Here is a 20,843-nt window from a genome sequence, read left to right as displayed (position 1 = left end):
CATATAATACATCCAACTTCCTCCAAGTTAGTCAATTCCACTGACAAAATATTAGTCATGCAAAGGCTACCCTAGAAGACATTTGTCCAAGGTGCTATGCATTGATAGAGCCAGGTGGTTGTAAACCAAGCTTCTTTACCCTATTACTATGTATTTACATTACTGCTTGGTTAGTTGATTTCTGTAAAAAAATAACACATATTTTAAATAAAAAATGAAATAATTTTATTCACTAATTGCATTAATTTATCATATGACATCAATAATGGTATTAAATAATTGATCATAGTATCAAATTGATATAGTTAACAAAAATGCACACTATATTTTGTTATTTCTCATATGTTTCAATCTTTTTCATATTGCAGGTCGCTTTTATACAAAAATTGGCAAAGTTTGAAGACATACCAAACAAAAACAAGATGTTGGTCAATTCACAGTTCAACCTACTTTTTGAAAATTCTGAGATAGAGAAACGGTTCAACCAACTAATTGAGCATCGATGTCCGTCTTGCCTGCCTAATAAACAAACGGAATATAAGTTTAGCATGCTTCGTTCACATCTTAGAAATGTACACAAACTATATTATTGTGATCTGTGTGTGCAACATTTAAAAGTATGACTCCTTTTATTCAAATCTTTCTTATTTATTTATTTATCGAAAGCAAAATTGATCCTAAATTATCTTGTATGAGTTTTTTAAGACTGAGGAGGATGATCCTACTTTTGTAATATATATAATACTTTTTAGATGAATGTCTACTTGTTAATCTGTCTGCTTTTCTATAGTATTGTGGGTTAGCTGGGTCCAGTATACAGTACCTTAACATCTATCTGAATCCAGTATTATTTTATGAAAAGCATAACCGTCTGACTGTGTCCAAGTCTTTCTTGGTTTACTATCTTAAATAACCCATGTCATCATCTTATGAGATTTCTTCACTCAGCAAATGCTGTTTATACGTATTGTGTGTGCAACACATTGGAATATATTGATCAATGGTTTTTATATTTACTCAACTTGCTTTTATTTGTTTCTTAAGTCCATTGTGAAAATCTTCCCTGGTGTGCTTTTATTGTTAAAATTCTTTTGTCATGTAGCATCACAAATAATAATAATATGGATCTTATAGTGCAAAGACTGATGGAAGTAGCCATTTCAAACTTGAGACTCTATACTAGTGCTTCTCAAAGTGAGTGGTACCACTCCCAGAGGGACAATGGGAATCTATATATATAAAAATGAGAATGTGTGCGTCTGTCTGTCTGCCTGTCTGTGTGTGTGTGTGTGTGTGTTTCACTAAAACTCAAGAACTACTCAACCAATTTCATTCAAATTTTACACATGCCTTACTTAGGGTCCGGTTGTGTTTTAGTCAAAAAAAATGTTTAACTTCTTGCATAGTTTGAGCCCACAGCAACATATTTCCTCCCCTATTTAAGTATTACGTGTCAAAAGTGAAACAAAAACACTCATGTCAAATACTTTCACTTTAATGGTTTCAGAGAGAGAGATGTATATGTATACATGTATACATATACATGTATATGTACACGTATATGTATAGATATATATATAGAGATATAGATCTATATGCATACATGTATATGTATACATATGTGTAGATGTATATATATAGATGTACATGTAATATGTACACATATATACATGCATACAGATATCTATACATATATACACTCACGCACACACACATACACACAAACGCACACATTCGTCATTTGTTTTTTTATCCAAAACTATGTAAAAAGTACTGAATGGATCTTTATGAAATTTGGAAATTATATTCTATGCATAACGGCCATAACCACCATGAAAATTCATATATTTTTGATGTTGATGAAATTTTAACCATACAGATTACACACAAATAAAGTAATATTTCTAAAATTTCTTCTTAGAAGTTACAAAGACCCCTTCATGGGGACTTCACACCTACAATTTAGTCATTTTTCCTAAGCAAAGACGAATACAGTTGTACTATTGGAACCTATAGGGTCACCTGAATATAACAGATGAGCATTATTTGTAATTCAACGGTACAACAGTGTAAGAGTATCCTTTCAGATATACTTACATTGTGATTTCTGTAATGTGATGCATAGATTGTCAAGTAAATGAGATGCATCTTTGCCTCCACTGATTCACTTGCAAGGTGTTGAGTAAAATTATTTCGTTGCAGACCTCCTTTCAGTCTTTTTATTATCACTGAGTCACACATAGTCCCCAGTTGGTAACATTGATTTCAAGGCCTTCCCAGATGAGTGACTGGTTGTTCTAAGACATTTTTTAATTGTAAATTTTTTCTGCAGTTACCTATCGGTATAGTCGTCATTTGCAAACTCCAGAGGCGACACTTTCATTTCCCTTTACTCCAAACGTCACATGTTCTTATTTCAATTGGGCCATGCCCTTCCAGTTGCTATAGATCCGTAATGCATCTTACAGCTGTGCCTGTCACCTGTATGGTGAGGAATCCTACATTGGGGAGTAATAACGACTATGCTCGGGTAGCCGACTGATTATCGTGATCATTCGTCTTTTGCTTTCCTGTAGCTTTACTCTCTTTTACAAACCCAGTGAACATTCATATATTTCCTATTTCAAAGAAATCAAACAATACATATTATACCCAAGTTAAAAACATTCCCAACAATTCAACTTCTCTGCTTGACATTAACACACCCACCCCCAATAGGGGCCTTAACTCCTACATTTTTCAGCTCCAAAAGCTCCATTCTTCATGAGCAAAATCCTTTTTACAGGGTCCATAACACTAGAATTTTCGAATATGCGCATAAATATCAGATATATAAAGATGAAAATATGTGTCTGTGTGAATCCATAAAACTCGAGAACTGCACAACCAATTTCATTTGAAATTAACACATGCCTTACTTAGGGTCCATGTAGTGTCTTAGGCCAAAACAATTTTTAACTTCTTGCATAGTTCGAGCCCACACCAATAACATGTCGCTACTGTAATTTCAAATACTTGCACTTTAATACTTTCAATTTGATACTGAAACTATTAAAGTGAAACTATACTCTCACATATACAGGTATACTATAAGACCCAAGTTAAAAACATTCTCAACAATTTAACTTCTCTGATTGACATTAACACCCCCACCCCCAATAGGGGCCTTCATTCCCACATTTTAGAGTTCCATGAGCTCCATTTTTCAGGAGCAAAATCCTTTTTACAGGTTCCAGAAGACTGAAATTTTGGAATATGTGCATAAAGATTAATAGTATGGGATACATGTCTCATGATTAGAATTTCTTACTGTGTGTAAAGAGGGAAAGAACCCTCATGTGCAATTTTGATGAAATTCGAATCGTATCTATTCCAGTTCCTTACAGGAAATATAAGACAAAAGACTCATCCTTCAATTGCATGTAACATGGGCAACGCTGGGTATCTCTGCTAGTATTTTATGTGGGCACTGGGGACAAAAAAACTGTTGGGCAGGAGGCAAGTGGTACATTTATACAGTTTTTTTTTTGTGTGTGTGTGTTTATCTCCATATTTTATATATATATATATATATACTCTACTCTTTTACTTGTTTCAGTCATTTGACTGTGGCCATGCTGGAGCACCGCCTTTAGTCAAGGAAAGGACTTATTCTTTGTAAGCCTAGTGCTTATTCTATCAGTCTCTTTTGCCGAACCGCTAAGTTACGGGAACATAAACACATCAGTATCGGTTGTCATGCAATGTTGGGGGAACAAACACAGACACACAAGCATATACATAAACATACATACATATATATATATATATATATATATATATATATATATGACGGGCTTCTTTCAGTTTCCGTCTACCAAATCCACTCACAAGGCTTTGGTCGGCCCGAGGCTATAGTAGAAGACACTTGCCGAAGGTGCCACGCAGTGGGACTGAACCCGGAACCATGTGGTTCATAAGCAAGCTACTTACCACACAGCCCACTCCTTTTTAATTATTGTGATAAATTGCTTGTTTGCCTGAATCACAATACTGACAAAAGCTATAACAATGACAATATCAACAATAATAATAAACTCTGAAATATGCATAAGTAATAAACAAAATTGAATATATATTATGTATGCATGTAAATTAAACACAAGAAACTAAAATACTATTTTCAAATCATTGTTAAAATTTGTGGGTAATTTCATACATGCAGTAGTATTAGGTAATATCCTAACTTTTGTATGGATATGTATGTGCTTGAATTTTGTCACTGCTAGCTACCAGTGCCATCTGTTAATCTCATAATCTGCTCCCATGTATCAAACGGACATATGTTAACTTGACAATTTAAATGTAAACAGAGAAATCAATATTTATGTGAACATTGAGAAAATTCAACTATAAATCAGAATATAAAGATAACTTTTAACTGGTAACTATGAGGGTGTATATATGAAGCAGAAAGAATATATTATTGACTTTGGCCGAAGCGACACTCTGAAGATTGGGTCAGTAAATGAGGTCAAGTACTGATGCATCAAATATTTACTTGTAGTGGGATGGTGATGTGGTAAGTTGTCTCTCTGTTAAACTAGTATCCAGAACTAAATTGCTCTGGCTTGATATTACATATATGTATATTAAAAATGGTGAAGGAAGGTCATTGAAAAAAAGGTGTTAGTAAAAGAACAGAGATGATAGTTTAAAAAGTTTGGGAAGAACTGCTCCAAGTTATTGTTATCTTTAATTCTAGAAGTCATTATGTCCTTAAGTACTTTTATAATGAGCTACCTTTTAGTTAGCTCGTTATAAAAAGCTCTTCAGTTTTCAATTTTATTATTCAAATGCATGTAAAACTCTCAACTTTTTGTTGACAGTTTACTCAAGGTGTCGCTTAATCCTTTATATACTAGCAGTGTAATATTGCATTGTTGCCTACTTATATCCCTTGAATAAATCCCAACCATTTCTATAAAACCCTCATCCTTTTGGTGTTATCTTCAAGGAATGCAGAATACTGAGAAATACTGTTAAACATCTACTTTTATTTTAATCTTCTCACTGAGGACATTGACTCTTCTGTGCACTCCAGCAATACATAGTTTTCCCATTAACTCCTGGATGAAAGAAAGTGAGTTTACATTGAAAGTTGTTTTTATATCCATGAATGCCTGAGTTCCTTCTGGAATATTCTCTCTAAAATGCTTTATCTATATTTGTAGCAGATGATCAGAGTGCTGCCATAGTAATCAATAGAATATACCCTTTGTATAGAACTTGATAAGCAAAGCATGTTATTAACATGGAAAGCTTTCAACATCTTGTACACTATCTCAGAGTTCTTATCTACATTTTTTTCTTATTTCAAAGACATTTTCTTTATTCACAGGTTTCTCTGTTGGCTATTTGTACTCTTTATTTGGTAATCTATCATAGTCAGACTGTCACTGTGAGTTAGGTATGTTCATGCCATTTGGACATCCCTTTTTTTTCTTTTCTGTTAAACAGATATACTGTTTTGTTATTCAAAGCACTTTCTCATTCTATCATCAAAACATTAATTTCAAATACTGGTACAAAGTCACACATTTTGGTGGTAGGGTGTATTTTATTTTATTGATTCTAGAGATGAAAGCAAAGTTGACTTCCATAGAATTCAGAAAGTAGAGTGCATTAAGTATCACGTCATTTTGTTCAGTTTTCTATTGAATCTGCTTATTTCATTAATAAAATATTGGCAGGTAAACCTATCACCTAGTTTGTACTGTGTACCAATTCCACTTTATCTTTTCTTTTTTACAATCAGCTCCATAATGTTGCACCATCACCTTGCTACCTAGATCTGTGTACCTCTTCTGTGACTATAGATCTATTTGAATTCTTACAAAAAGCTGTTCATTTACAGTTCCTCAACTGTTTTCCTCATTGAATTCTTTATCTGTCTCTTTTTCATATAAATATGTCAGTGTGAAGACTAGTCATTATTGAAATATTTTAACATCAGGAAAATTTGCTTCATCCAATACAACTTGTAAAGTGGTGGTAATAGGAAGGACATTCAAACATAAAAACTGGTAAAAATAAAATCTATGAATGACACTAGACTCTGCACACTCAAACATAAGTTATCTTACTGTACAATAACTTTGAATAAGAGTCAATACAGAGCGGAGGGGACTCCTTAGTCCTCTCATATGGCACAACACTCTCTAGGCCTTCTAACATAATAAAATGTATCTGGTCCACTATAAGATAAACATAATAATAAAGTTGACTGTTACACTGTGTGCTCCTGCATAGAAAAGTGGACCTAAAATGATAATGGGGGTCAAATTTTCACCTTGAGTCTTCACATCCTGGTAACTCTTGGGAAAATTTAGCTGTTTATCATCATTGCATTCCTGGGCTTCAAGGTTTGTTTTGATTCTATGCATCACCAGTCATTGTTGGGTGTCATACAAGCAAATATTTGTCAGCTTGTGACACTAACCAAAATTAGAATAGAGTTGAGGAGACATATTTGACATAAAATGGGATGTTTAGCAGAGTTCAATTATATAATTGACTGTTATCCACATATTTTTGTTGTTGTTTAACACCAGTCAGTCTTAATGAAGAAGACTTGACCTATGCTGTGTTAGCATAATTGGTCATATAACTATGATCCACAGATCCAGTACTGCAGATATACTGTTTTGAGTAATGTAACATTTTGGGCATATTGTACTTTCATCACCCTCCAGTTTGTCCTGGTTACTTGGTCAGAGCACAAATAGATGCTGTCCCTCTGTACTTTGAGATACTCACAACCAGAGTTAATTATAACACTGGTTGTATCTCAAAGTAGTCTTTAGTGCTAATTATGTTATTGATACTTATTTTTGTGTGTACTGCGTGTTTTTTTTTTATGCAGATTGAGTTTGAAAGTTTATGTTCATTCTTAGGATGGTATTATAGTGGTCATTCAAATTGCTAAAATTAGCAGCCATATATCTTTTAGTCTATCTTTATTGTGTTGAAATATTCCACATAAATGGACTGAATAACCATGGATGGAACATTGGTTGAATGATTACAAAAATCCCCTATTCTTGTCGCTGATTACAATTAAGTGAATCTAGGTAAGGTTATAGTGAATACATACCTTAATTATGATGATGGTGCTCTCTCATGCTTGTCTCTTTCCAATTTCCAGATATATTAGGTGATTGAATACTTTGAGGCAAGTTAACCTGAAAGTAAATACATTCAAAAGCAAGGTCTTCTCAGCTGGTTTTCCAACTGGGTTAAAGTGGGTTTCTTTATTTGGACTTTTCTTGCCTATTGACTGATCTGTCCAACAATATAACTGAGAAGTACATTAACTTAACTCCCACTGCTTTTAAGATTGTTGCTTGATCTCTAGGAAATCAAACTTTGCATAATGATTTATGTGATGCCACTACTATCTGTATCTAACACCCACTAGTCTTATGGTTTGGTCATTCTTGTCAATACTCTCCAGAAATGAAATTGTTTTAAGTATTAGATGAATGCTGATGCAAATACAATTCAGTTCTCAAATCCTTACCCTCTTGACTGGCTTTTTAAAAAAGTCATTGCTTTTAAACTGTGTTGAGTAGCACCACTCTCTCTCTCTTTATCTCTCTCTCTCTCTCTCTCTCTCTCTCTCTCCCTCTCTTTCTCTCTCTCTCTCTCTCTCTCTCTCTCTCTCTCTCTCATTCACTTTTTAACTCTCTCCATCCATCTTTCTTGGTTGTTGATTCACAATACATTGTATAGTCTCAGAATTATTTATTCCTTGCTTATTATTTTGGTTACAACCTTCTGGTGTGGATTTTTAAGATCTCTGCTACAATGCCAATATCCTTTAATGAAATGTCTGGATGTGGTTTGCATTGAGATTTCATAGAATTGTTAATCCTTTTTGTGAAGTTAACTTATTGATATTGAACTATCAAACATAATAGTATGCATACATTTTTGCACTTCTACTTGGGAAATGGATAATGACATTCTATACTAGACATATCAGTGTGAACAGATATTAATGATGTCCAATTAATTGTAACCCTTTGGATTATTTAACTATTTTTGCCATGTGTATTTTAATATTTAGTTCCTTTTATTGCTTTATGCTATCTCAGAGTTAAATTATCATTTCAATTTATTTTGTAGATCTTTACGTCAGAAAGAAAGCTTTACACTCAAACTGAACTTGCTCTTCATCGTAGTGTAGGGGATCCCGATGATTCTGCCTATCAAGGTCATCCACTATGTCAGTTTTGTCAAAAGCGTTACATGGATATTGATGATCTCTATCGGCATTTGCGTAAAGATCACTTGTTCTGCCATTTTTGTGATGCAGACAACATCTCTAATCAATACTACGAGTAAGTCTATTAATATTTTGATTTCAGTTTGATTTTTCCAATGTTGAGCTTTCAAGTACCTTATTTTTTTGATAAGATCCTTAATTTATGTCCTAATGAAGGTGCATAACTCAGTAGTTAGAGTGTCAGGCTCACAACCATGAGGTTGTGAGTTCGATTCCTGGACTGGGCTGTGTGTTGTGTTTATTGAGCAAGACACTTTTATTTCACGTTACTCCTGTTCACTCAGTTGTAGAACTGAGTTGTGACGTTGCTGGTGCCAAGCTGTATCGGACTTTGCCTTTCCCTTGGATAACATCATTGGTGTGGAGAGAGGAGGCTGGTATGCCTGAGCGACTGCTGGTCTTCCATAAACAACCTTTCCCGGATTGGTGCCTTGGAGTGTAACTTTCTAGGTGCAATCCCATGGTCATTCATGACCAAAGAGGGTCTTTACCCTTTTAATATAGCCCATCATCAAAAGTAAATGTCAAATTTATAAATGTCCTTATGGTATTAATTAATATTAAGGAAAAGCAATATCTGCATTGACATTGTGGAAGGCTTTGAACATTTACAGTTTATATTTTACATTGTATTTCATTTTTAGGCTTGTATGTTGTTTTGTACATTTATACATTAACAAGTATGTTGTTGAGTATATTTCATTTACCAGTTTGTGAAGACTTCCTTTTTGCCACAATTTAATTACCATTTCTCTCTTCTAGTGAATACAGCGTGTTAAAGGAACATTTTCGAAAGGAACATTATTTATGTGAAGAGCCCGAGTGTGCCAATGCACAATTCACTCATGCATTTCGCACTGATATAGACCTTAAAAAACATATCACTCAGGAACATGGGCAAAATCTTACCAAGGCCCAAGCACGACAGGCACGCACTATTGATTTAGATTTCCAACTGCCTCCACGCATCAGAGCTAGAGGTAAGACTTAAATTTTCAAATATAACAGTTTACTAATATGTATTAAAGTTTACTTTAATTAATATATCATTTGTTAATAATCAATTTAATAGTTTGCTTTGTCTGTATTTATCACACTATTATATGTTTCAAAGCCATGATAATTCTGTTTATAGATTTTGGCTTGTAGTGTTGGTCATAAAAGATGAACTAATTCTTTCTATAATGTATCAGTTTCTCATTTTTAACTTTCTATATATAGCAAAATGCTGTAGTTCCCTGATAAATATAGTTTCATGTTATGTGATCATTATTGTAGGATATCCTATTCATATGGTAGGGGAGCTCCAAAAGGGGTCTCAGGAAGTAGCATCCCTGCCTTCCCGAGCTAGTTTTCCACCACATTTCTTAAAAATCATGGTAAAGCCCTTGGTCTCAGGACCACTCATGTTTAGAAACTGAGGTTGGGGGTAAGCAAGGGCATGCTCCCTGCAGAAAATCCAGCTCCAAAAAAGCCTCATGACAACAGCAAAGAAGCATGGGTACCAACCAGCCCAAAGGTTGGGGTGGGCTGCATCTGCCTATCTCAAAAAGGAAGGTAGAAACCCTATCCTAGGTCATGCAAGCATGACTTGCCTTATGATGGCCAATAGCCTTAGTAGAAACTTGGAGTGAGGTTTGGAAGTTAGAAATTGGGCAGTCTGCATAGAAGGGCAACTGAGGTGTGTGAAGAATTGAGGAAGAGGAGGGTGGATGTGTACTGTGTGCAGGAGGCTAGGTGGCCAGGGTGCAAGATTTGTGGGGGTCAAGGGCAGAAGGTACAAGTTGTGGTGGTCAGGAAATGGCTAGGGGACTAGAGGTGGGGGAGTTTTGGTGAAGGAAGAAATCTGTGAGAAGGTAGTGAAGGTTAGGAGTAAGAGTGACAGTGTTGAGGGTGATTTGTGGGTATGGTCTGCAAAGTGAAAGAGGAATCGCTGAGGAAGAGCATAAGATAGATGAATTGGTTTGGGGCATGGGTGATTTTAATGGACATGTTGGGAAATGGATCCAGGGATTTGAGGGTGTGCACGGGGAAAACAATTGGGGAGAGAAATATAGAAGGAAGGATGCTGTTGAAGTTTTGCAATGAGAAGGAGTTGTGTGTGGCAAACACATGGTTTAGGAAAATGGAGAAAAGGAAGGTGACTTTCAGTGCAGGAGGGAATAAGACAGATTGATTTTGTGTTGGTTGGCATGGAAAGCAAAGTATCTGAGAGATGTGAAAACAATACAAGGTGAGTTGCAGCACAGGTTGGTGGTTGCTGACTTGGATAAAGTTAAAAACTGTGTGAGAAAGGGAACGGTAGAGTGGAGAAAGGTGTGGAAACTGAAGGAAGAGAAAACAAGAGCAAAGTTTGAGGAGAGAGTTGGGGAGTTGGTAAGCATTGATGCACCGGATTTGTGGAAGTCTTTTAAAGAAGGGGTACTAAAGGCATGTGACGAAGTGTTCAGAAGGATGAAAGGTAGAAGAGATCAAGGAGATATGTGGTGGTGGAACGAGGAGGTGAGGGATGTGATAACAAAGAAGAAGGAGGTACACAAGACTCTATGTAATAATGGGACTGAGCAAATGAAAGCTAGGTATAATGACATGAAGAATCGTGCAAAGAGGGTGGTTGCGAGATCTGTGAGGAAAGAGGCTGAGGAGAAGTTGAGCAGGCTGGATGAGAACCCAGATAGTGTTTCGGTTTATGAAATTAATGAAAAAAAAAGATGGAAGGGATGTTGAAGGAGTGAAGGTTGTGAGGCAGGAGTGATGGAAGGTTGAATTTTAGTGAGAAGGACAGGGGAAGAGTTTGGAAAGAGCATATGGTGGGAATTATGAATGAGGAGAATGAATGGAATCAAAGAGTGGAAGCTGTTGTAGTGAAGAGGGTTAGTTGGGAAGAAGTAGTGGAGACAATGAAAGAAATGAAAACAGGAAAGGCAGCTGGTCCATCAGAAGCAAGTGTGGAAATGATAACTGCAAGTGAAGAGATAGGGATTGTATTGGTGGAGTTCTGCCAGGATGTGCTGGATAGAAGAGGAATGTCAGATGATTGGACACTAAGTGTGGTGGTACCGATCTTCAAGGGAAAGGAGGATGAGATGAGTTGTGGGGCGTATAGGGGAGTGAAGTTTTTGGAGCATGCAAGGAAGATCATGGAAAGGGTGTTGGAGAGGAGAATTCAGAAAATGGTGGATGCAATTTGGTTTTATGCCAGGAAAGGGGACAATAGAAACAGTGTTCATTGTAAGGAGATTGCAAGAGAAATACTGAGATAAGAAGGGGTGGTACATGTGCTTCGTTGATCTAGAGAAGGCATTTGATAGGGTTCCAAGGAAGGTGCAATAGTGATTGATGTGGTGACGGAGACTGCAAGAGAGGGATTGATAATGGAGATACTGTTTGTGGATGACCTTGTTCTGATGAGTGAGATGATGGAGGGATTGAGGGAGAAGTTTTGGAAATAGGAGGAGGTGTTTGAAAGTAAACCTCAGGAAGACAATGGTGGTGGTGAGTGGGGTGGAAGAAGTGTTAGTGAGTAAGGTGGATCCATGTGGTGTGTGTGGGAGGAGGGTAATGGCACATGTGGGAAATGGATTCATGGTAGATGTATGAAAATGAAGAAGGTGACCCCAAGACTGGCAAGGGAGTTTGTTTGTGGAAGATGTGAGAAAGGAGCTGGAGGGCTGGTGGAACCAGTGGAAACGCTATGTGACAAGGTGGAAACGGTGAAAGGGTTTTGTTATTTGAGAGATAGGGTGGATGTGAAGTATCTGTGACAGCAAGAGCAAGACTTGGCTGGGTGAAGTTCAGGGAATGTGGAGCATTATTATATGGGAAAAGGTTCTCTTTGAAGATGAAAGGAAGGGTTTATTGGAGTTGCATGAGCTCGGCAATGCTGTATGGGAGTGAAACATGGTGCCTGAGGGAAAGCGAAATGGCAATTTTGAGAAGGACCGAGAGAGCAATGTGTGATGTGAAACTATCGGATAAAAGGAGGGCTGAGGACTTGATAGGGATGCTGAGGTTGGAGGAATCGGTGGAACAGCTGGTAAAGACGGATGGAGTTTGGTGGTATGGACATGTGTTGAGGAGGGATGAGGTTCATGTTCTGAGGAGAGTGCTTGAGTTTAAAATGAATGAACTGTGAAAGCAAGGTCAACCAAAAGACAACGTGGAGGAGCAGATTGGGAGGGTTGGCTTGAGGAGAGAGGACACCCAAAACCAGGCTGGATGATGTGAGAGTGGTTGCTGTAAGAGTGAGGTAGATCTGGCCCCCGTTAACGGGGACAAATCTGGATTTAAAATATTGGAATTCATCTTCATCATCACCATGGTCATTGTTCAAAGAATTTGGTACCAGCCCAAAGACTGAGAACAAATTCTTCAAAACAGCTACCATAATTGTTATGAAAATTTAATCAAAAGCTGTTTCAGTTTAATAAAATTTGTAAATTCAAATAAAATGTGAATTCTAATGTTTGAGGCAGACCTGTTCTTGTTTTCTTTCAATTCTTTATTACATGTTGATCACTAAGTAAAAATAGTAATCTTAGATATTGCTCAGGAGATGACTTTTAGCTGTTAAGGAATTTTATTTAACTGTAAAAGAAGTTTACATGAAAATCTGAATGTTGCAGATATTGGTGGTCGTCCAGACTACAGAAATGAAGCAAGTTCTCGTGGAAGATATTCTAAAGCTCAAAAAGGAAGGGCATATTTTGATGGAAGGTAAACATCTATTCACATTTTCTTCAATAGTTATATGCACTAATGTATTTGCAATGTTTTATTTATTGGAATACAAATATTCAGATTGAATGAAATTTTGTTATAATTTTTTTCAAGGGATCCACTTAGTGAAAGTAAGTGATGTTATTGCAGAGTTGGTCAATACATATTCTAGAAGTTAAGAATGTGAACTATTTTTTTGTAATAAACTTCAAACCTGTGGTCTTTGTTCTATTTATCATGACACATAGAACACAACTCTTCAATAGTTTCCATGCCTGTACAGACATATTTTCAGTATCATATTGAAGAGAAATTTGTTCAACTCAGAAACAGTTAAGGAGATCCAACATGCTGGAAATAGCTAGATGTCCTTCATCTTGCTCTGTAGTCTGGTTTAGTGGAATCAGAACTGAAATTATTCAGGATTTAGTGCAATGCTAACTATGTAACAGTAGGTAGGAATGTATTAGTTACATAAGCCAGTGAATCTTAAACTGACAAATACCAGCCCCTACTCCATCTCCTTTCCTAATATGTACAAGTTGAAAAGTAAGTCCTGTTGTATTTTTGACATGATCACACTGAAGGTACTTTTTCAATAGTTAAGTAAAATAAACATTAAATTTTATATTCTAATGATTTCTTCTTTGTTTGCAGATTACTTTATACTGTTGTGATTAAATTCATATCAATCTTTAACTTTATAAAATGATTTTAGATCAGATCCATATCAAACACTGCATGCTGTATGAACTCCAAAGGGGCTCTTCAGCAATGGAAGTGGCAAGTAATATTTACTCGGCCTATAGAAATGAAACCTTAAGTGTTCAGACATGCCAATGATGGTTTGACCAGTTTTGCTCAGGAAATTTTTCTCTTGCAGATTCTCCTCAATCTGGATGACCAAGTTCTGTTGATATTGAGCTTCTGAAAATCATAGTTGAAGAAAATCCAAAGCAAACTGCACAAGAATTAGTTGAAGTCATACTTTGATCATAAAACATCTTCATGTCTTAACTTGGTCATTAGGTCCCCTCATCATCTGATTGCTTCTCAGCTTAATCAAAGAGTTGTTTTCTACTCATCTTTGAAGAGTAGACTTGCTACTGAGCCTTTCCTAGGTAGAATCATTACAAGTGATGAAAAGTCGATTCTCTATGAAAACAACAATGGTTTGTACCCAATGAAGAAGGAAAATCCATCTCCCAAACCAGGCTACAACCAAAAAATGTTATGTTCTGTTTCGTGGGATATGAAGGATCTCATTCATATTTAATGCCATAATCTTTTCCTGAATGACTTGGGCAATATCTGGCCTTATATTGTCATGTAAGATCAACACTTCTTTATGATTGACCAATGGCAGGTACTTTTTGTAAATTTTTGTGTAATGCTTCCAAGCTGAGAACAATATTTCTCTGCATTAACTTAAACCAAAATGAAACAGTAATGCAGCTAAGTATTGTTGTCATTTGGAATGCCTAGCACATAAAAAGTGCCTATCATTGGTAAATCATAAAAAGGTGTTGCTCTGAGATGATAATGCAAGACCATATATTTCCCAAATCACTCAGGAAAAGATTGTGGCATTAAATATGGAAGTTTTGCCTCACCCTTCTTACTCCATCTGACTATCATTTTTTCAGATTATTGCAACATTATTTAGAAGGAAAACAGTTTATCAATTGTGAAGGGATTAAAAATGATATTGATGTTTCTTTACTTCAAAATCCAAAGAATTTTATGTCTGAGGGATCAATGATTTGCCAGATAGATGGGATTATGTTATCAATAGTGAAAGGAAATATATTTTGATTAAATCCATTAATTAAGACCAAAGAAGCATTTGTTTCTTTCCAATCTGATAACTGTGAAATTTTTTGTTCCCCTCCTTGTTATTGAGAAGGCAAAATAGAATTTACATCTTTATAATTCTTCTTTGTTTACCATGATGTTAGACAAATAAAAAACATATTGGAAACCAGCTTGATTTATTAAACCGAGCAATTTGTTTGCCCTGTTTTCAAACCTCACATTCCCCTCCACAAGTGAGAGTCCTTATGAGAAACACTGTCTTGGCTAAGTTGATTTTACAAAAAGCTGTTAATCTATGTGATATAACATTGTTATTAACTGTTATGAAAATGTTGGAGAAACACTAGAAAAATTACAGGATTGAGTAGTGAAAATAATGGAGACCTATTATATCCAAGTTGGTACAAGACAATTTTTATGGATAGAATTAGGTGTGTGTGTGTAATCACATTGTAACTGCTAGAATTGTCTTGAATAAAGTAAAAATACTTCTGACCTAGAAAAGGCATTTGACATGGTTCTATTTTGTATAGTCTGTCGAGCAATGAATCATCATCATCATCATCATTTAGCATTCGTTTTCCATGCCAGCATGGGTTGGATGGTTTGACAGAAGCTGACCAGCTGAAGAGCTATTCAGGCTCCATGTCTGTTTTGGCGTGGTTACTATAACTGGATGCCCTTCCTAATGCCAACCACTTTACAGAGTGTACTGGCTGCTTTTACACAGCACCGGAAGGAACTGTCTGTATCAATGAAGGAAGTCAATAAGAAGTGTCAGATTAAGATTATCAACCATGCTCTGTATTGACATTCTTTTTATCATTTTTGTCCCAAAAAACAAAGAAAATGATCCCCAACTAGACACTGTTACTAGCTTCAGTGTATAGACAAAAGAGTTTTCATCCAAGAGTAAGTTATGGAGCATGTTATGCAGTAAGACCAAGACTAAAGTATTAGAGTGGTTTAGGCTTTCTAAACCCAGCAGACAGTACTCTAGACACCGTCTTCAAAAGTGAGTATGCAGAAAGATGGCTTTAAGAATGGGCTGTTATACTGTTGTAGAAAATAACAATTCTAATGTTACTTGTTAGAAAATCTGTGTTATCAGTGAAGTGATCTTCTTCAATATAAAAGCAGTTAGTGGATAAGTCTTCAATATCTAAATTCATTGTAAGCAGTGAGTGTTTACAAAGATGTAGTGGGATCTCTAGCAGACTTGAAGAGAACTAGGACTGCAGATGTGCTAGATGCACTGGATTAGTTATCGGTAAGCACACTCATGAAGCGACGGTCATGTACTAAATGTTGATAATAATTAGGTGATCTGATTGTGCTGGCAGCAGTTATCATCATCATTTCTGTTTTCTGTCACATGAGCTTCACATGTCAGTAGCCTGAATATGGAAGATTTCTGGAGATTGTAGAGACATGAATTGAGTATGATTTGTTGAATGTATATTGTGACATGAAAAGCATAAGTGAACTAGAATAGCTGTTTATTATACATCATCTGAAGTGCGAGTGTGTTGATATAGATGATATAAGCAGTGTGTGATATCTACATTAGCTTGTAGAAATAATTACTTAACCCTTTAGTATTCAGTTTATTCTGTCAAATATAATACTTTTTTTATTTGCATTATTTTGAATTGATTATGCATTATCTCATAGCTTTGAGGTTTTGATGATGTGGTTGTTTATTTTTAGAATGACTAAGTAGGGTAGGTGTGAGAAGTCAGATCTGGCCAGTTTAAACATAAATTGGGTATAGTATTTAGGCCAGACATGGCTGGTTTAAATGCTGAAAGGTTAAAATAATCACTTAGAGTTCTGAAGGGCAGTGAAATTACAATATAACTATAGTTCCTTTTTAGCAATTACATATTCTTTTCTCTCATGATTTTTAATGAAATATTGTTTATTCTTCCCTAGAGATGCTGATTTACAGAAAGCTATAGCAGCTTCTATAGAAGATGAGGTCCAACATCAGCAAGCATTAATGAAAGCAGAAGGGGAAAAGACTGTCAGAAAGGAAAAGTCTGAAAACAGCTCTACTAAGCCTTTACTAAAATTAAGCTTGAATGAAGATTTTCCAAGCCTTCCATCTGCTACTGGAGTTAATAATGATCAAAGCACATTCCAAACCCGTTGGGCTACTCGATCAAATCCACATAACTTAGCTAACAATATGGTTGAAGAATTTCCATCATTAACATCGAACTCTTCATCAACTGTTAATGCTGAGGTGAAACCAAGTCCTAAAATTTACTATGGTAAGAAGAAAGAGACAAACTCTCATAAACAGAAACAACCAGTTATTTTATTTGAAGAAGACTTCCCTCAGTTAGCAACCTCAAATAAGAAAAATAATTCTGCCAATCATGCCTCTGGTACACAACCAAATGTATGGACCAAAAATACAAAGCAGCAACCCAAAAAGCAAAAACAAACAACATTCAATTATATGAATAGTGATTCAACTGATATAAGTCTATTATCATACACAATGCCACTGTCTGTCAACACTAAGCAGCAGACCAATGTGAAACAACCAAGTGCCAAAGAGCAAAGCAGCAATAAGCAAGCGTCCAGTACTAAACAGTCTGCCAGTGTTAAGCAACAAACTAATAATTCTAAGCAACAGGCCAGTAATAAACAAGCCAGTAATAAGCAACAGAGTAATAATAAACAAACCAGTGCTAAAGCAAATGATATATCACCTGTTGTAACATTGAAAGATGTTAGTAAATTATTAGATAGTGAAGAAAACTTCCCAAGCTTAACAAATAAGAAGAAAAGTCAAGAAAACAATGTCCCTGTTGCTACTTGGCCTATTAAAAAACCTACTGTAAAAAACTCAGAAGAAAAAAAATCAAATTCTTTTACTGGGAGCCTTGTGTTGAAAAGTAAAAAGAATAAAGAAAAAAGTTCTTCTACAGAAAAGGTGTCATGTGATTCATCAACTAAAGATGTAAAGAAACCTGTGCCTGCTGCTGATTCTTCTGAAAGTAGTGCTGCTGCCTCCGACTCTGATAGCTCAAGAGGGAATAGTAAAAGTTGTGTGGATTGTGTGATACAGTTAAATGGTAAAGCAGAGTTGGATGAAGGTAGGGCTGATAAAATAGGTAAAAACTGGGAAGAGTCAGATGTAAAAACTGACACAAAGCAAAACACAAGTAACAAACAGCTTGATGCTAGACCCAAAGAATTTACTGTTCAAAATATACTGTCTGAAGAAGATTTCCCTGCTCTTTGCAAAAATGACAAACTTATACAGGGATCAGGTTTAAAAACTTCTGTGAAACCACCTCCTGGTTTTGCAGGTTTTCCTAACAACAAAGACAGTAGTTCAGCCTATAAATCTTTACTGCCCCGACCTCCACCAGGCCTTTCATTGTCAAATTCTGCAATTACTAACTTTCAACAAGCACTAACTGGTCAACATCCAATAAATACAACCCTTAAATTTAATTACTGTCCCCCTTCAAATTTTGTGGGACGTAACCGACAATTGATCACTGAGATTCGCACTGCTCTTTCCAATGATGAAAATCGTTTTGACACTTTTAAATCATTATCTCAAGATTTCCGTCATGGTGTAATCTCATCCCAAGAATACTATCGCCAGTGTTTTGATTTACTTGGGTCTGAAAACTTCCCTAATATTGTTCAAGAACTTATTGCTCTTTTGCCAGATATTGCTAAGCAACAGGCTTTATTTGGGGTTCATCAAGACAACTCCTCCACACAAATTAACACTGCTTCAAAGCACGTTTGGACATCAAAGGAGAACCTTCTCCAGAGTTGCCATGTCTGCCAACAAGTACTTTCTCAATCTGACTATAAGGCACACATTTCTCTCTACCATCAAAATAGTGACTTCACATGGGATTCTAGAGAGCCATCTTCATGGTCATGTGGTAATTTTCAGAATACTAGTTTGGTTAAAGCAAAATAATATTGTTTTGCTTTTAGACCTTCAAAATGATACAGTGAAATTTTGTCCATGATCATCTGTGATATAAGACATTACTCAGGATGTTGTTGGGAGTGTATAATTTTTTTTTTTTTTTTTAATGTTCTTTTCCCTTGTTTTCATTGTTTGACATCATCCAACAAGAAAACCAAGTCAGCTATTTTGACTTTTTTTTTCTTTTCTTTTCTTCATATTTATTTCTCTAGATATTTACTTTCCAGGTATGAGCTTATTTCTTCTGTCAGGTAGAAATGAGTTTCTATCTGAAGATATTTTGTTTTTTACATTCTATAATTTACATAAAATTATTTGAAAATAACTCAACAAATCCAAATATATTTTCACTGCAGACCAGCTTTAAATTGTTTTTGCTGTTGAAGATGTCAACATCTCACTTGAATTGGGATATCCAATGCATTTAACTATCTGCAGCTATATATTTGACTCTTTCTTGAAATTAGGTGAAATTTTGAGATATATCTTCACATTTCTTATAAACTGATATGAAGGAAACTAATTTTATACTATTCAAAATCTATTGAGGTCAACAAAACTTTACTCTGTTCCCATCCTAATTTCACTGCTGCTTAATATTTGCCCAGCTGTGTTGTACAAAAGTCTAAATTTATTATAATGGGCTCACTTCTTCATGTTTCTCTTCACAACAATTACTTCAGTTGTTGTAAGACTGAATAAAAATAAGATTGTTTACCAATGCCAGCATTTTTGAAAAATTGCTTTGTGATGGTGCTCATAGAAATGGTCAGATATATTGAAATGTTAGCTAAATACATAAGAATCATATCTGTAAGTTCAGTTAGTATACTGTGTACATCAGACAAACAGGGTTATATAACTACAGAAATGAAGCAGATTTCAAGTTCTTTTATTTTCTCATGTACAAGGTAACTATTACAACCTTTTAAATATATGTAGTAGGTTTAATTTTTAAGTTTTAGCTTATGACTATGTATATATTGCTATAATTATCCTTTTAGTGTATAGTGAGGAAAAACAGGTTTAATTTTTAAAAAAATGTTTTTTTTAGTTTATGAATATATATGTATTGCTATTAAAATGTAAGCATGCTTATGCCCTTGGAAAGCTATATGTATATATTCAGCTAATTTGTTTTGGAATTATTATTGGAGAAACAGTTTTAAAATTGATTTCATAAATCTCGATTTTTTTTTTTTTTTTTTTTTTGTTTTTTTTTTCTGAATTTGAGCCTTCAATAGGAAATGTTCTGAGCCTGGCATGTCAAACCAGAATATGATTACTGAGTAATTACAAAGATATTTCCATTGAATTACCTTCTTTAGTTACTGTGTTTTTTTGTTTTTGTTTGGTTTATTGGTAAAAAGATAAAGTAAATTTATTACTTTCCTACAAAAAAAAAAAAAATTGAGATCAGACATGAAGATAGTTCTCTCCAGGTTGAAGTTCGTATTTGATAAATGCATTAAAGAATTTGCTAAAACCAGCTTCAGCCATTTGTATTTGTACTTAATAATGGGTGTGTATTTACATGTGTGTGTGTGTGTGACAGAAGTTATACATATGTGTATATATATGGATTCTGGGTTCACATGCATGTGTGCATATATAAATATACAAACACACACACACACTCACACATATAAGTAGCTGTGTATAAGTGTGTGAAGGCACATGGCTCAGTGGTTAGAGTTTTGGGCTCACAATCATGTGGTAGTGAGTTCAATTCCCAGACCGGGCTGTGTTGTGTTGTGTTGTTGAGTAAAACACTTTTTCACATTTCTCCAGTTCACTCAGCTGTAGAAATCGGTTGCAATATCACTGGTACCAAGCTGGTATCAGCCTTTGTCTTTCCCTTGGATACCATCAGTAGTGTAGGTATCGACTGTGCGAACCAAAGGAGATGGCGATGAACGAAGAGAGGCTCCTTTAAATGTGTCGCACGGTCAACCACAAAAACATGTAATATGGACATATGAAGGCTCACAATGTGAGATGTGAGCC

The 20,843-nt window shown here is 35.4% G+C and overlaps 1 protein-coding gene across 1 annotated transcript; it reads left to right on the top strand.

Annotated features, from left to right (window-relative positions):
- The first annotated feature begins 299 nt into the window (after positions 1-299).
- LOC106875385 (E3 ubiquitin-protein ligase ZNF598) lies at positions 300-20,326 on the top strand. Its single transcript, XM_089344461.1, has 5 exons — positions 300-617; positions 8,170-8,384; positions 9,092-9,309; positions 12,955-13,045; positions 16,799-20,326. The coding sequence occupies exons 1-5, from the start codon at positions 315-317 to the stop codon at positions 18,822-18,824; spliced, it is 2,853 nt and encodes a 950-aa protein (XP_089200587.1). The 5' UTR covers positions 300-314; the 3' UTR covers positions 18,825-20,326.
- The last annotated feature ends 517 nt before the right edge of the window (positions 20,327-20,843 follow it).

This window comes from Octopus bimaculoides, chromosome 2 (genome assembly GCF_046866305.1).
Source record: "Octopus bimaculoides isolate indiv1 chromosome 2, ASM4686630v1, whole genome shotgun sequence".
Classification (NCBI taxonomy): domain Eukaryota; kingdom Metazoa; phylum Mollusca; class Cephalopoda; order Octopoda; family Octopodidae; genus Octopus; species Octopus bimaculoides.
This window is presented reverse-complemented; position numbering and strand designations above follow the sequence as displayed.

Coding starts and splice junctions, on each gene's coding strand:
- LOC106875385 (XM_089344461.1), top strand. CDS start 315: ATGCACACTATATTTTGTTATTTCTCATATGTTTCAATCTTTTTCATA. Junction 8,385..9,091: donor ATCTCTAATCAATACTACGA/GTAAGTCTATTA, acceptor TCTCTCTTCTAG/TGAATACAGCGTGTTAAAGG. Junction 9,310..12,954: donor TCCACGCATCAGAGCTAGAG/GTAAGACTTAAA, acceptor TGAATGTTGCAG/ATATTGGTGGTCGTCCAGAC.